The 16904-nt window shown below is 55.0% G+C and overlaps 1 protein-coding gene and 1 pseudogene across 1 annotated transcript in view; both read left to right on the top strand.

Annotated features, from left to right (window-relative positions):
• LOC137371067 (protocadherin-16-like) overlaps nt 1–16904 on the top strand; it is a 579474-nt gene that overhangs the window by 444368 nt on the left and 118202 nt on the right. Inside the window, exon 14 of the mRNA XM_068032966.1 lies at nt 6417–6530. Coding sequence (XP_067889067.1) covers nt 6417–6530 — 114 coding nt within the window. The remainder of the gene's footprint in view (nt 1–6416; nt 6531–16904) is intronic.
• Nucleotides 15383–16407, top strand: LOC137371049 (uncharacterized; annotated as a pseudogene).

Below are 16904 nucleotides of genomic sequence, written 5' to 3'. Positions count from 1 at the left end.
AGGGCATTGGAGAGAGTGCAGAAAAGATTCACGAGATTGGTTCCAGGGATGAGGAATTTCAGTTATGAAGATAGATTGGAGAAGTTAGGACTGTTTTCCTTGGAGAAGAGAAGGCTGAGAGGTGATTTGATAGAGGTATTCAAAATCATGAGGGGTCTGGACAGAGTAGATCGAGAGAAACTGTTCCCACTTGTGAAAAGATCGAGAACGAGGGGGCACAGATTTAAAGTATTTGGTAAGAGAAGCAAAAGTGACATGAGGAAAAACTTTTTCACGCAGCGAGTGGTTAAGATCTGGAATGCGCTGCCTGAGAACGTGGTGGAGGCAGGTTCAATTGAAACATTCAAAAGGGAATTGGACAGTTATATGAAAAGGAAGAATGTGCAGGGTTACGGGGAGAAGGAGGGGGAATGGAACTGAGGGAATTGCTCTTTCAGAGAGCCAGTGTGAACACGATGGGCCGAATGGCCTCCTTCCGCAATGTAACGATTCTGTGAATGCTGCAGCGAATAACTCACCACCTCCTCTGTCCAAAGCCTGTCCAACATCTGCAAGGCACAAGTCAGGAGTGTGATGGAATACTCTCCACTTGCCTGGATGGATGCAACTCCAGCAACACCTAGGAAGCTCAACACCATACAGAACAAAGCAGTCCTCTTGATCAGCACCCCATCCACCACCTTCAACATTTACTCCTTCCACCACTAACTACAGCGGCAGCAGTGTGTACCATCGACAAGATGCACTGCAGCAACTGGCCAAGGCTACTTCGACAGCACCTTCCAAACCTGTGACCTCTACCACCTAGAAGGACAAGGGCAGCAGACGCATGGGAACACTATCACCTCAAAGTCACACAACATCCTGACTTGGAACTATATTGCCGTTCCTTCACTGTTGCTGGGTCAAAGTCCTGGAACTCCCTTCCTCGCAGCATTGTGAGAGTATCCACAGCTGATGGACTGCAGTGGTTCAAGAAGGCAGCTCACCACCACCTTCTTAAGGGCAATTAGGGATGGGCAACAAAAGCTGGCTTTTCCAGCAACACCCACATCCCATGAACCTCATTTAGACCTCATTACTTTCCCTCTTACTCTGGCCCCACCTAATGCCTTATTATTTCCTACACTAGTGCTATTTGTCCCTTCCAATTCTCTGTGCAGCTTGATTTTCCGGTCCGATGTTACCTCCTGGTTCCCACACCCCTGCCAATTTAGTTTAAACCCTCGCCAATAGCACTAGCAAATCACCCAGCAAGATCATTGGTCCCAGCTCTGTTCAGGTACAACCCATCTGGCTTGTACAGTTCGCATCTCCTGCAGAATCGATCCCAATGTCCCAGGGATCTGAAGCCCTCCCTCCTGAACCATCTCTCCAGACTCACATTCATCTGCTTTAACCTCCTATTTCTGTGCTTACTAGTGCATGGTACTGGGAGTAATCTGCTTTCTTCCGTAGCTCCCGAAACTGTGCCTGCAGGACCTCATCCCTATTTCTATCTATGCTGTTGGTACCAATATGAACCACGACCGCAGGCTGGTCACCTCCCCCCTGGCACTGTGGAGGCAACACACCATCCTGGATTCACGTCTGCAGCCACAGAATTGCCTGTCTATTCCTCTGACTATCGAATCTCCTATCACTATTACTCTACCAGTCTTCCCTGTACCCCACTGTGCAGCTGAGCCACCTGTGGTGCCATGGTCTTGGCTCTGGCTTCACTCCCCAGAGGAACCATCACCTTCCTCAGTATTCAGTACTGAATACCTGTTGGAGAGTGAGACGCACTCAGGGGTCTCCTGCACTACCTGCCTGTTTCTTCTTGACTGTCTGGTGGTCACCGATTCCCTCTCTGCCTGCACACACATAAGCTGTGGGGTGATCACGACCATCAACGTGCTATCCATGAAACTCTCATTCTTACTCACAAACATAGTCATACTTACACACTCACACTTTCACTGTCACACTCACATTCCAATTGTAATACATGCACTTAAACTCACTCTCATACACTCTCACACTCACTTCCACACTGACACATTTACACTTACACACATTTAAACTTTCACTCACATTGTCACATATTTATATTCATAATCACACACTCACACTGTCTCACATGCATGCACATGCACACATTCACATATACATTCGCAGATGCACACAAGTAACACATGCACACACGATAACAACAATTAGCATTTATATAGCACTTTTAACATATTAAAATACCCTGAGGCATTTCACAAAAGTGTAATCAACAAATTTTGACACATAAGGAGACATGAGGACAGGTGGCCAAAAGCTTGATCAAAGAGGTAAGTTTTAAGGAGTCTCCTAAAGGAGGAGAAAGAGAGATGGAGAGGTTTAGAAAGGGAATTCCAGAGCTGAGGGACCAGGTACAGCCACCAGCGGTGGAGTGATGGAAATCAGGGATGCTCAAGAGCCCAGAATAGAGGAATGCAGAGAACTCCAAGGGCTGTAGGGCTAAAAGTTACCATGCAGGTGCAGCAAGCATTTAGGAAGGCACGTGGTATGTTGGCCTTTATTGAAGGGGATTGGAGTACAGGAATAAGGAGGTATTGCTGTACAGGGTTTTGGTGAGACCACATCTGGAGTACTGTGTGCAGTTTTGGTCTCCACATTTATGAAAGGATATACTTACATTGGAGGCAGTGCAGCAAAGGTTCACTAAATTGGTCCCTGGGATGATGGGGTTGTCCTATGAAGAGAGGCTGAGTAAATTGGGCCAATATTCTCTGGAGTTTAGAAGAATGAGAGGTTATCTCATTGAAACATATAAGATTCTAAAGGGGTTAGATAGGGTAGACGCTGAGAGATTATTTCTGCTGGTTGGAGAATCTAAAACACGGGGACACAGTCTCAAGATAAGGGGATGACCATTCAGGACTGAGATGAGGAGAAATTACTTCACTCAAAGGGTTGTGAATCTTTGGAATTCTCTATCACAGAGGGTTGTGGATGCTCCATCATTGAATATATCCAACACTGAGATTGATAGCTGTTTGATCTCTCAGAGAATCGAGGGATATGAGGAAAGGGCAGGGACGTGGAGTCCAGGCAGAAGATCAGCCATGATCATATTGAATGGTGGAGCAGGCTCGACGGGCCGAATGGTCTACTCCTGCTCCTATTTCTTGTGTTCTTGGAGGATGTTACAGAGTTAGGGAGGAGGCAGGATTTGAAAACAAGAATTACTGAGCAGTGGAAGAGTGTAAGGATTGGGACCAGTTGCAATTTTACATGAATAATGGCTGTTTGAAGGATGTAGGAAACTGCCTAGTGTCTGTGGAACTGAACCAAGGAATGGTTAGTGAAGGGGAGGAGAGAGTCTCCAATCTATCAGTGTCAACGGGTAATACAGTCTGATCAATGCATGACGTTACGCTCTGCTTTTGCAGTCTGCGCACAGTTTCATTTATTCATCTGTATATCTGATGGTATCACATGGAGAGAATCTGCTACTCACCAAGAACCATTCAGTTCCAAGAGATGCTCAAGCGTTCCTCTGGATTCTGGTTCTTAGCAATGGTTTAAGTACATCAGTAACTCTCTCCCTCTCTACACAAGAAATGCTGGAAATGCTCAGCAGATCTGGCAGCATCTATGGAGAGAGAAACAGAGTTAAGTTTCAGGTCTGTGACCCTTCATCAGAACTGGCAGATATTAGAAATATAATAGGTTTTAAGCGGGGGTGGGGCAAGAGATAACAAAAGAGGTGTTGATAGGAAAAGGTCACAGAGAATAACTGACCAGAAGGTCATGGAGCAAAGGTAAATGGTATGTTAATGGTGTGCTGAAAGATAAAGCATTAGTACAGAGAGGGTGTTAATGAACAGAAAACTGAGCAACCTGGCACCAAGCACAAACATGAAAAAAACTGGGTAGGCACAGTAGAAACAAACTAAACAAACGAAAATAAAATAAGCACATAAAAAAGAAAAATAACTGAAAATAAAAAGGGGGAGCCCCGTCATGCTCTGAAATTATTGAACTCAATGTTCAGTCCGGCAGGCTGTAGTGTGCCTAATCGGTAAATGAGATGCTGTTCCTCGAGCTTGCGTTGATGTTCACTGGAACACTGCAGCAATCCCAGGACAGAGATGTGAGCATGAGAGCAGGTGGGGAGTGTTGAAATAGCCAGCAGCCGGAAGCTCGGGGTCACTGATTTTTTTCATATTTGGGGCCAGGTTGCTCAGTTTTCTGTTCATTAACACCCTCTCTGTACTAATGCTTTATCTTTCAGCACACCATTAACATACCGTTTACCTTTGCTCCATGATCTTCTGGTCAGTTATTCTCTGTGACCTTGTCCTATCAACACCTCTTTTGTTATCTCTTGCCCCACCCCCGCTTTACTTGCTTAAAACCTATCACATTTCTAATACCTGCCAGTTCTGATGAAGGGTCACTGACCTGAAACGTTAACTCTGCTTCTTTCTCCACAGTTGCTGCCAGACCTGCTGAGTATTTCCAGCAATTCTTGTTTGTGTTCCAGTTCCAGCATCTGCAGTATTTTGCTTTTATCTCTCCCTCTCTGTCTTTCTTTCATTCTCTCTCTCCCCTTCCTCTTCTTTGATTTCTTACCTTTTTCCCTTTCCCTGTCTCAGTTCCTTTGACAAAACATAGAAGGAGTTATGGCACAGAAGAAGGCAATTTGCCCATTGTGTCTGTGCTGACCTGAAAATGAGCTATCCAGTCTAATCACACTGTCCAGTCTTGGTCCGTAGCTCTGTAGGTTACGGCACTTCAAGTGCACATCCAAGTACTTAAATGCAATGAGTGGTTTTGCCTCTACCACTTTTTTAGGCAGAGTTCCAGATCCTCACCACCCTCTGGGTGAAATGATTTCTCCTCACACCCCTCTAATTCTTCTGCCAATTACTTTAAATCTCTGGCCCCTGGTTATCAGCCTCTCTGCTAAAGGAAATAGGTCCTTCTTATCCAGTCTGTCGAAGCCCCCAGCTTTTCTTTTCCTATTTCCGTTTCTCTCTCCCTTTTTCCTCATCGATCACCGGGAATTGGTACTGGATCATCAATCACCAGATCGATCAATGATTTAGACTTAGGAATTGTCAAAATTTGCAGGTGATGCCAATTTGGGGTTCTAGGTAATAATGTGGCGACTGCACCAAAATACAGGGAGACATAAAGAGGCTTTCAGAATGATGTGGCACAATTGGAAATAAAATTCTAGTTACTGAAATATGAGATGTTTCATTTTGAGAGGAGGAATAAGGGGGCCTCATTCCTTGGAAGACAAGAAACTAAATGGGACGATGGAGCAGGGGGATCTGGGAATACAACACATAAATCACTAAAAGTAGCAATGCAAGTTAATAAAGTCAGAAAGAGTGCAAACCAAGCAGTGGAGTTCATTTCTAAAGGAATAGAATATAAAAGCAGAGAGGTTATGTACTTGTATAAAACCTTAGTTAGAGCACACCTAGAGCACTGCAGAAGGTGCAAACAAGATTTATTGGAATGTTACTAGAACTAAGAGGTTATACTCATCAGGAAAGGTTGAACAGACTGGGAAACTCTTTTCTGACAAAGTAAAAATTAAGAGATCACCCTATAGAGGTCTTTAAAATGATGAAGGGTTTTGATAGGGTGCAGGTGGAAAAGATATTTCCGTTTGTGGGGAAGACCAGAACTACTGGATGTAGATGCAAGATGATCAGTAACAGATCAAATAAAGGATTTAGGAGGAATTTCTTCATGCAAAGATTGGTGAGAATGTGGAAGTCACAGCCACAAAGAGAGGATAGATGCATTTATAGGGAGCCACAATATATTCATAAAAGGCCAACTTTCAGCGCATTTAAGTGGTCATTGGATAGACATATGGATGAAAATGGAATAGTTTAGGTCAGATGGTTTCACAGGTCGGCGCAACATCGAGGGCCGAAGGGCCTGTACTGCGCTGTAATGTTCTAATTCTAATTCTAAGAAAGGGATATGGTGGGAATGGTATGATACAGGAGACAAGGTGGAAATGGCGGGATACGGTGGGGGGGGGGGTGGGGGGTGGTGGTGGTGGTGAAGGTTGGGAAGAGGCAATTAGAGTTGTTATACTCTACGTTTCCCTGTCTGACGTTAGTTACAGTGGTGTTTCACACAGCTGAGTGATCCAATCATGGCTCAGAATCAGTAGCGATGGTGTTTGGACTGCCAGTGTGAATTAGAGCCTTGACTATATAACACAGGTCTAACAACACAGTTGGCTTGTGTGGAGTATAAACAATGGCATAGACCAGATGGGCTGAATGGCCTATTCTTGTGCTGTAGACTAAATGTTACTCAATTTGAAGCTGAGAGCTGTCTCAGAATGACTGTGTTACGGCACTGGGGTCACAATTGTGTTAATGCAATGTTACTGCGCATTGCAGGTACGCCTGTTGTAAAGATTCAGGCCCAACATCCTGATGGCTCGCACAGAGGAATCCTCTACAGCATCTTCAGCGGGAATGAGAAAGGAGCCTTCACCATCCGCTCCAACACAGGTAGACAGTGGGGCTGGGGGATGCTAAGGGACACAGCTGGGGGAAATACACACACAACCTGACACACTCAGGATTAACCACTGTGATACTGCCTGTGATCAGGAGCAGCTGCCTGGGCTGATCATGAAATCATAGAAAATTACCGCACACAACGAGGACATTTGGCCCATCGTGTCTGTGGGCTGAAAAAGAGCCATCCAACCTGATCCCACTTTCCAGTTCTTGGTCCGTAGCCTTGTAGGTTGTGACACTTCAAGTGCATATCCAAGTGATTTTTAAATGTTATGAATGTTTCTGCCTCAACCACCCTTTCAGGCAGTGAGTTCCAAACCCCCACCACCGTCTGGGTGAAGAGATTTCCCCTCAAATCCCTTCTAAACCTCCCACCTCTTCCCCTAAATCTATGCCCCCTGGTTATGGACCCCTCAACCAAGGTGAATAGGCCTTCCTATCCACTCTATCTAGACCTCTCATAATTTTATACACTTCAATTAAGTTTCCCCTCAGCCTCTTCTGTTCCAAAGAAAACAACCCTAGCCTATTCAATCTTTCCTCATAACTTAAATTCTCCAGTCCGCACAACATCCTTGTAAATCTCCTCTATACACTCTGTAGTGCAGTCACATTTTTCCTATAGTGCGGTGACCAGAACGGCAAACAGTACTCCAGTTGTGGCCTACTTGGGTTTTATACAGTTCCAGCATAGCCTCCCAGCTCTTATATTCTATGCCTTCTTAACCACCTGTCCAGTCACCTTCAGGGATCTATGGATTATGCACTCCAAAATCCGTCTTTTCCTCTACACTTCTCAGTATCCTACCATTTATTGTGTATTTCCTTGCCTTGTTAGCTTTCCCCAAATGCATTACCTCGCACTTCTCTGGATTGAACTCCATTTGCCACTGTACTGCCCACCTGACTAGTTTTTTTTATTCATTCATGGGACGTCACTGGCCGGGCCAGCATTTATTGCCCATCCCTAATTGCCTTTGAGAAGGTGGTGGTGAGCTGCCTTCTTGAACCGCTGCAGTCCATGTGGGGTAGATCCACCCACAGTGCTGTTGGGAAGGGAGTTCCAGGATTTTGATAGTCCATTGATATCTTCCTGCAGTCTACAGCTTTCTTCATTATATTCAAGGCCAAATCATTGATATATATCACAAAAAGCAAGGGATCTAGTACTGAACCCTGCGGAACTCCACTGGAAACAGCCTTCCAGTCACGCAAACACCCATCGATCATTACTCTTTGCTTCCTGCCTCTGAGCCAATTTTGGATCCAACTTGCCACTTTGTCTTGGATCCCATGGGCTATTTCTTTTGTGACCAGTCTGCCATGTGGGACTTTATCAAAAGCCTTGCTAAAATCCATATAGACTACATCAAATGCACTACCCTTCATGTTCCCTCCTCAAAAAATTCAATCATGTTCGTCAGACACGATCTTCTTTTAACAAATCCATGCTTTGATTAATCTGTGCCGTTCTAAATGAAGATTTATCCAGACCCTCAGAATTTTTTCCAATAATTTTCCACCAACGAGGTTAGGCTGATTGGCCTGTAATTACTCGGTCTATCCCTTTCTCCCTTTTTTAAACAATGGTACAATGTTAGCTGTCCTCCAGTCCACTATCCAGAGAGGATTGGAAAATGATGGTCAGAGCCTCTGCTATTCCTTCTCTTGCTTCTCTCAGCAGCGTAGAATTTATCCACTTACAAATATGCTAAACCCCTTAATATTTCCTCTCTCACATCCAATATTTCATACTCCTCCACCTTAACTACAATGTCTGCATCATCTCCCTCTTTTGTGAAGACAGATGCAAAGTATTTATTAAAAAACATGCCCACATCTTCTGCCTGCACACATAGGTTACTTTTTTCTCTCTAATTGGCCCTACTCTTTCCTTAGTTGTCCTCTAGCCCAAGGCTTCTGAGACTAGCTTTCCATTCACCTGAGTTCCGGGTCAGTTTGTTTTTTTGTAAAAGAGCACACTTTTGTGGACCTTGCCAGTACATTAACAGCCCGACATACAAGTTAGCAGCAAGCCAGCATGATTGTGGAGAATGCAGGACAGCTCAGCCACTCTCTCTCAGCTGTGCGTGTGTTACAAGTGTTTCCATGTGGAAGAGCTATAGAACATGCTTTTAAGGTCAACCCTAAACAGTCCCATCCTTTGCCACATCAGGATCCTATAACCTCTCTTTTATCATTCAAAGCTGCTTCACACATTTCGTGACAAGCTTCTCCCAAACAGGAACAGGCAGCAGTGAGTCAGGCCCCCAAAACTGCAGCCTCTCCGCAGACCTCACTCTCTGCTCTGAGGTTTGGCTGCTGGACTCTGTGGCTCACGCTGGGCTCAGACAGCCTGGGATTGTAAACAACACGTCAGGGGCCAGTCTGGCAGACTGACTCCAGCTCTCCGCCATGCAGTAATCAACAGACAGACATGTGAAGAGGCAGCGAGAGAGTTTGTGAAAACTAATTAAATGATATTGACACTTGGTGTATTCACATTAGACAAAGAGAGAATGTTGCATTGAAATCCCAGAGCTGCCCCACCCTCCATTCCACCCCCCACACTCACCTCACCCCCCTCACTACACCCCACCCCCCACACTCACCTCACCCCCCTCACTACACCCCACCCCCCACACTCACCTCACCCCCCTCACTACACCCCACCCCCCACACTCACCCCACCCCCCTCACTACACCCCACCCCCCACACTCACCCCACCCCCCTCACTACACCCCACCCCCCTCACTACACCCCACCCCCCACTCTCACCTCACCCCCCTCACTACACCCCACCCCCCACACTCACCCCACCCCCCTCACTACACCCCACCCCCCTCACTACACCCCACCCCCCACTCTCACCTCACCCCCCTCACTACACCCCACCCCCCACTCTCACCCCACCCCCCACACTCACCTCACCCCCCTCACTACACCCCACCCCCCACACTCACCTCACCCCCCTCACTACACCCCACCCCCCACACTCACCCCACCCCCCTCACTACACCCCACCCCCCACACTCACCCCCACCCCCCTCACTACACCCCACCCCCCACACTCACCCCACCCCCCACACTCACCCATCCCCCACACTCTGCCCATCCCCCACACTCACCTCACCCCCACACTCACCCATCCCCCACACTCTGCCCATCCCCCACTCTCACCCCACCCCCCACTCTCACCCCACCCCCCACTCTCACCCCACCCCCCTCACTACACCCCACCCCCCACACTCACCCCACCCCCCTCACTACACCCACCCCCCACACTCACCCATCCCCCACACTCACCCCACCCCCCACACTACACCCCACCCCCCACTCTCACCCCACCCCCCTCACTACACCCCACCCCCCACAATCTGCCCATCCCCCACACTCATACATCCCCCACACTCACCCATCCCCCACACTCTGCCCATCCCCCACACTCTGCCCATCCCCCACACTCACCCCACCCCCCACACTCACCCCATCCCCCACACTCACCCCATCCCCCACACTCACCTCACCCCCCTCACTACACCCCACCCCCCACACTCACCCCACCCCCCACACTCACCCCATCCCCCACACTCACCTCACCCCCCTCACTACACCCCACCCCCCACACTCACCCCACCCCCCACACTCACCCCATCCCCCACACTCACCCCATCCCCCACACTCACCTCACCCCCCTCACTACACCCCACCCCCCACACTCACCCCACCCCCCACACTCACCCCATCCCCCACACTCACCTCACCCCCCTCACTACACCCCACCCCCCACACTCACCCCATCCCCCACACTCACCTCACCCCCCTCACTACACCCCACCCCCCACACTCACCCCACCCCCCACACTACACCCCACCCCCCACACTCACCCCACCCCCCACTCTCACCCCACCCCCTCACTACACCCCACCTCTCACACTCACCCCACCCCCACACTCACCCATCCCCCACATTCACCCCATCCCCCACACTCACCCCATCCCCCACTCACCCATCCCCCACACTCTGCCCATCCCCCACACTCTTCCCATCCCCCACACTCACCCATCCCCCACACTCTCCCCATCCCCCACACTCTCCCCACCCCCCACACTCACCCATCCCCCACACTCACCCATCCCCCACACTCTCCCCATCCACCACACTCTCCCCATCCCCCACACTCACCCCACCCCCCACACTCACCCATCCCCCACATTCACCCCATCCCCCACACTCACCCCACCCCCACTCACCCATCCCCCACACTCTGCCCATCCCCCACACTCTCCCCATCCCCCACACTCTCCCCACCCCCCACACTCACCCATCCCCCACACTCACCCATCCCCCACACTCTCCCCATCCACCACACTCTTCCCATCCCCCACACTCACCCATCCCCCACACTCTCCCCATCCCCCACACTCACCCATCCCCCACACTCTCCTTATCCACCACACTCTCCCCATCCCCCACACTCACCCCACCCCCCACACTCACCCATCCCCCACACTCTCCCCATCCCCCACACTCTCCCCAACCCCACACTCACCCCACCCCCACACTCACCCATCCCCCACACTCACCCATCCCCCACACTCTCCCCATCCACCACACTCTTCCCATCCCCCACACTCACCCATCCCCCACACTCTGCCCATCCCCCACACTCTCCCCATCCCCCACACTCTCCCCACCCCCCACACTCACCCATCCCCCACACTCACCCATCCCCCACACTCTCCCCATCCACCACACTCTCCCCATCCCCCACACTCACCCCACCCCCCACACTCACCTATCCCCCACACTCTCCCCATCCCCCACACTCTCCCCAACCCCACACTCACCCCACCCCCACACTCACCCATCCCCCACACTCACCCACCCCCCACACTCTCCCCACCCCGCACACTCACCCATCCCCCACACTCACCCATCCCCCACACTCTCCCTACCCCCCACACTCACCCACCCCCCACACTCACCCATCCCCCACACTCACCCATCCCCCACACTCACCCATCCCCCCACACTCTCCCCAACCCCACACTCTCCCCACCCCCACACTCTCCCCACCCCCACACTCACCCACCCCACAACCTCACGCATCCCCCAGACACACCTCACCCCCCACACTCACCCATCCCCCACACTCACCCATCCCCCACACTCACCCATCCCCCACACACACCTCACCCCCCACACTCACCCATCCCCCACACTCTCCCCATCCCCTGCACTCAACCATCCCCCACACTCACCCATCCCCCACACTCTCCCCAAACCCACACTCTCCCCAAACCCACACTCTCCCCAAACCACACTCACCCATCCCCCACACTCACCCATCCCCCACACTCTCCCATCCCCCACACTCTCCCTACCCCCCACACTCTCCCATCCCCCACACTCTCCCTACCCCCCACACTCACCCATCCCCCACACTCAGCCCACCCCCACACTCTCCCCATCCCCACCCCCCACACTCACCCATCCCCACACACTCACCCCAACCCCCACACACACCCATCCCCCACACACTCATCCCATCCCCCACACACTCACCCCATCCCCCACACACTCACCCCATCCCCCACACTCACCCCACCCCCCACTCACCCATCCCCCACACTCTTCCCATCCCCCACACTCTTCCCATCCCCCACACTCACCCCACCCACACTCACCCCACCCCCACACTCACCCATCCCCCACACTCACCCATCCCCCACACTCTGCCCATCCCCCACACTCTCCCCATCCCCCACACTCACCCCACCCCCCACACTCACCCATCCCCCACACTCACCCAGCCCCCACACTCTCCCCATCCACCACACTCTCCCCATCCCCCACACTCTCCCCATCCACCACACTCTCCCCATCCCCCACACTCACCCCACCCCCCACACTCACCCATCCCCCACACTCTCCCCATCCCCCACACTCTCCCCAACCCCACACTCACCCCACCCCCACACTCACCCATCCCCCACACTCACCCATCCCCCACAATCACCCACCCCCCACACTCTCCCCACCCCGCACACTCACCCATCCCCCACACTCACCCATCCCCCACACTCTCCCCACCCCCCACACTCACCCACCCCCCACACTCACCCATCCCCCACACTCACCCATCCCCCCACACTCTCCCCAACCCCACACTCTCCCCACCCCCACACTCTCCCCACCCCCACACTCACCCACCCCACAACCTCACGCATCCCCCACACTCACCCATCCCCCACACTCACCCATCCCCCACACTCTCCCCATCCCCCGCACTCAACCATCCCCCACACTCACCCATCCCCCACACTCTCCCCAAACCCACACTCTCCCCAAACCCACACTCTCCCCAAACCACACTCTCCCCAAACCACACTCACCCGTCCCCCACACTCACCCATCCCCCACACTCACCCATCCCCCACACTCTCCCATCCCCCACACTCTCCCTACCCCCCACACTCTCCCATCCCCCACACTCTCCCTACCCCCCACACTCACCCATCCCCCACACTCAGCCCACCCCCACACTCTCCCCATCCCCACCCCCACACTCTCCCCATCCCCACCCCCCACACTCACCCATCCCCCACACACTCACCCCAACCCCCACACACACCCATCCCCCACACACTCATCCCATCCCCCACACACTCACCCCATCCCCCACACACTCACCCCATCCCCCACACTCACCCCACCCCACACTCACCCATCCCCCACACACACCCATCCCCCACACACACCCATCCCTCACACTCACACCATTCCCCACAATCATCCCATCCCCCACACTCTCCCCATTTTCCACACTCACCCCACCCCCCACACTCACCCCACCCCCCACACTCACCCATCCCCCACACTCACCCATCCCGCACACACTCTCCCTACCCCCCACACTCACCCATCCCCCACACTCACCCATCCCCCACACTCTCCCCATCCCCCACACTCACCCCACCCCCCACACTCTCCCCATCCCCACCCCCCACACTCTCCCCATCCCCACCCCCCACACTCTCCCCATCCCCACCCCCCACACTCACCCATCCCCCACACACTCACCCCACCCCCCACACACACCCATCCCCCACACACACCCATCCCTCACACACACCCACCCCCCACACACACCCATCCCCCACACACACCCATCCCCCACACACACCCATCCCTCACACTCACACCATTCCCCACACTCACCCCATCCCCCACACTCTCCCCATTTTCCACACTCACCCCACCCCCCACACTCACCCCACCCCCCACACTCACCCATCCCCCACACTCACCCATTCCGCACACACTCACCCCACCCCCCACACTCTCCCCATCCCCCACACTCTCCCCATCCCCCACACTCTCCCCATCCCCCACACTCACCCATCTCCCACACTCACCCATCCCCCACACTCTCCCCATCCCCCACACTCTCCCCATCCCCCACACTCACCCCACCCCCCACACTCTCCCCATCCCCCACACTCTCCCCACCCCCCACACTCACCCCACCCCCCACACTCACCCATCTCCCACACTCACCCATCCCCCACACTCTCCCCATCCCCCACACTCTCCCCATCCCCCACACTCACCCCACCCCCCACACTCTCCCCATCCCCCACACTCACCCCAACCCCCACACTCACCCCATTCCTCACACTCTCCCCACCCCCGCACACTCTCCCCACCCCCCACACTCATGCCAACCCCACCACACTCATCCCACCCCCCCACACTCACCCCACCCCCCACACTCACCCCACCCCCACACTCTCCCCACCCCCCACACTCTCCCCATCTCCCACACTCACCCCTTCCCCCCCACTCACCCCTTCCCCCCCCACTCACCCATCCCCCACACTCACCCCAACCCCCACACTCACCCCATCCCCGCACACTCTCCCCACCCCCCCCACACTCTCCCCACCCCCCCACACTCATCCCAACCCCCCACACTCATCCCACCCCCCCACACTGTCCCCACCCCCCACACTCTCCCCATCCCCCACACTCATCCCAACCCCCCCACACTCATCCCACCCCCCCCACACTCATCCCACCCCCCCACACTCACCCCACCCCCACCCTCTCCCCACCCCCCACACTCTCCCCACCCCCTTACACTCATCCCAACCCCCCCACACTCATCCCACCCCCCCCACACTCATCCCACCCCCACACTCTCCCCACCCCCCACACTCTCCCCATCTCCCACACTCTCCCCACCCCCCACACTCTCCCCATCTCCCACACTCTCCCCACCCCCCCCACACTCATCCCATCCCCCCCCCACACTCACCCCACCCCCACACTCTCCTCACACCCGACACTCTCCCCAGCCCCCACCCCCCCACTCACCCATCCACCACACTCATCCCCCCCCCACACTCACCCCACCCCCACACTCTCCTCACACCCGACACTCTCCCCAGCCCCCACCCCCCCACTCACCCATCCACCACACTCATCCCACCCCCAAACTCACCCCAGCCCCCACCCCCACAGTCTCCCCATCCCCCACACTCTCCCCATCCCCCCACACTCTCTCCATCCCCCCACACTTTGCCATCCCCCCACACTCTCTCCATTCCCCCACACTCGCCCCAACCCACACACTCACCCCAACCCCCGCACTCGCCCCAACCCACGCACTCGCCCCAACCCCTGCACTCGCCCCACCCCCGCTCTCGCCCCACCCCCTCACTCGCCCCACCCCTGCAACTTGCCCCACCCCCGCACTCGCCCCACCCCTGCACTCGCCCTAACCCCTGTACTCGCCCCAACCCACACACTCGCCCCAACCCACACACTCGCCCCAACCCCCGCACTCGCCCCACCCCCACACTCACCCCTTCCCCCACACTCACCCCTTCCCCCACACTCACCCCATCCCCCACACTCTCCCCATCCCCCACACTCACCCCACCCCCCTCACTCACCCCATCCCCCACACTCACCCCATCCCCCACACTCACTGCATCCCTCACACTCTCCCCATCCCCCACACTCACCCCATCCCCCACACTCTCCCCATCCCCCACACTCACCCCACCCCCCTCACTCACCCCATCCCCCCCACTCACCTCTTCCCCCCCACTCACCCATCCCCCACACTCACCCCATTCCCCACACTCACCCCATTCCCCACACTCTCCCCATCCCCCACATTCTCCCCATCCCCCACACTCTCCCCATCTCCCACACTTTCCCCAACCCCATCCCCCACACTCTCCCCAGCCCCCACACTCTCCCCACCCCCGCACACTCACCCCACCCCACACTCACCAGACCCACACACTCACCCCATCCCCCACACTCTCCCCACCCCCGCACACTCACCCCACCCCACACTCACCCCATCCCCCACACTCACCCCACCCCCCACACTCACCCCACCCAACACTCACCCCTCCCAACACTCACCCCACCCCACACTCACCTACCCCCCACACTGATCACACCCCCCATACTGACCCCACCCCCCATACTCACCCCATCCCCCACACTCACCCATCCCCCACACTCACCCCTTTCCCCACACTCACCCCTTCCCGCCCACTCACCCCTTCCCCCCCCACTCACCCATCCCCCACACTCACCCCAACCCCCACACTCACCCCATTCCTCACACTCTCCCCACCCCCGCTCACTCACCCCAACCCCCCCACACCCATCCCACCCCCCCACACTCACCCCACCCCCACACTTTCCCCACCCCCCACACTCACCCCACCCCCACACTCTCCCCACCCCCCACACTCTCCCCACCCCCCACACTCTCCCCATCTCCCACACTCTCCCCATCCCCCACACTCACCCCTTCCCCCACACTCACCCCTTCCCCCCCACTCACCCATCCCCCACACTCACCCCAACCCCCACACTCACCCCATTCCTCACACTTTCCCCACCCCCCCACACTCATCCCAACCCCACCACACTCTCCCCACCCCCCACACTCTCCCCACCCTCCCACACTCATCCCAACCCCCCCACACTCTCCCCACCCCCCACACTCTCCCCACCCCCCCACACTCATCCCAACCCCCCCACACTGTCCCCACCCCCGCACACTCTCCCCACCCCCCCACACTCACCCCATTCCTCACACTCTCACCACCCCCGCACACTCATCCCAACCCCCCCCCACACTCATCCCAACCCCCCCACACTCATCCCACCCCCCCCACACTCACCCCACCCCCACACTCTCCCCACCCCCCACACTCACCCCACCCCCACACTCTCCCCATCCCCCACACTCACCCCTTCCCCCACACTCATCCCAACCCCTCCACACTCATCCCACCCCCCCCCCCCACTCACCCATCCCCCC

This window comes from Heterodontus francisci, chromosome 6, assembly GCF_036365525.1.
Source record: "Heterodontus francisci isolate sHetFra1 chromosome 6, sHetFra1.hap1, whole genome shotgun sequence".
Classification (NCBI taxonomy): Eukaryota; Metazoa; Chordata; class Chondrichthyes; order Heterodontiformes; family Heterodontidae; genus Heterodontus; species Heterodontus francisci.
The sequence above is the reverse complement of the archived record's forward strand: the minus strand, read 5'-3'. Positions and strand labels throughout refer to the sequence as shown.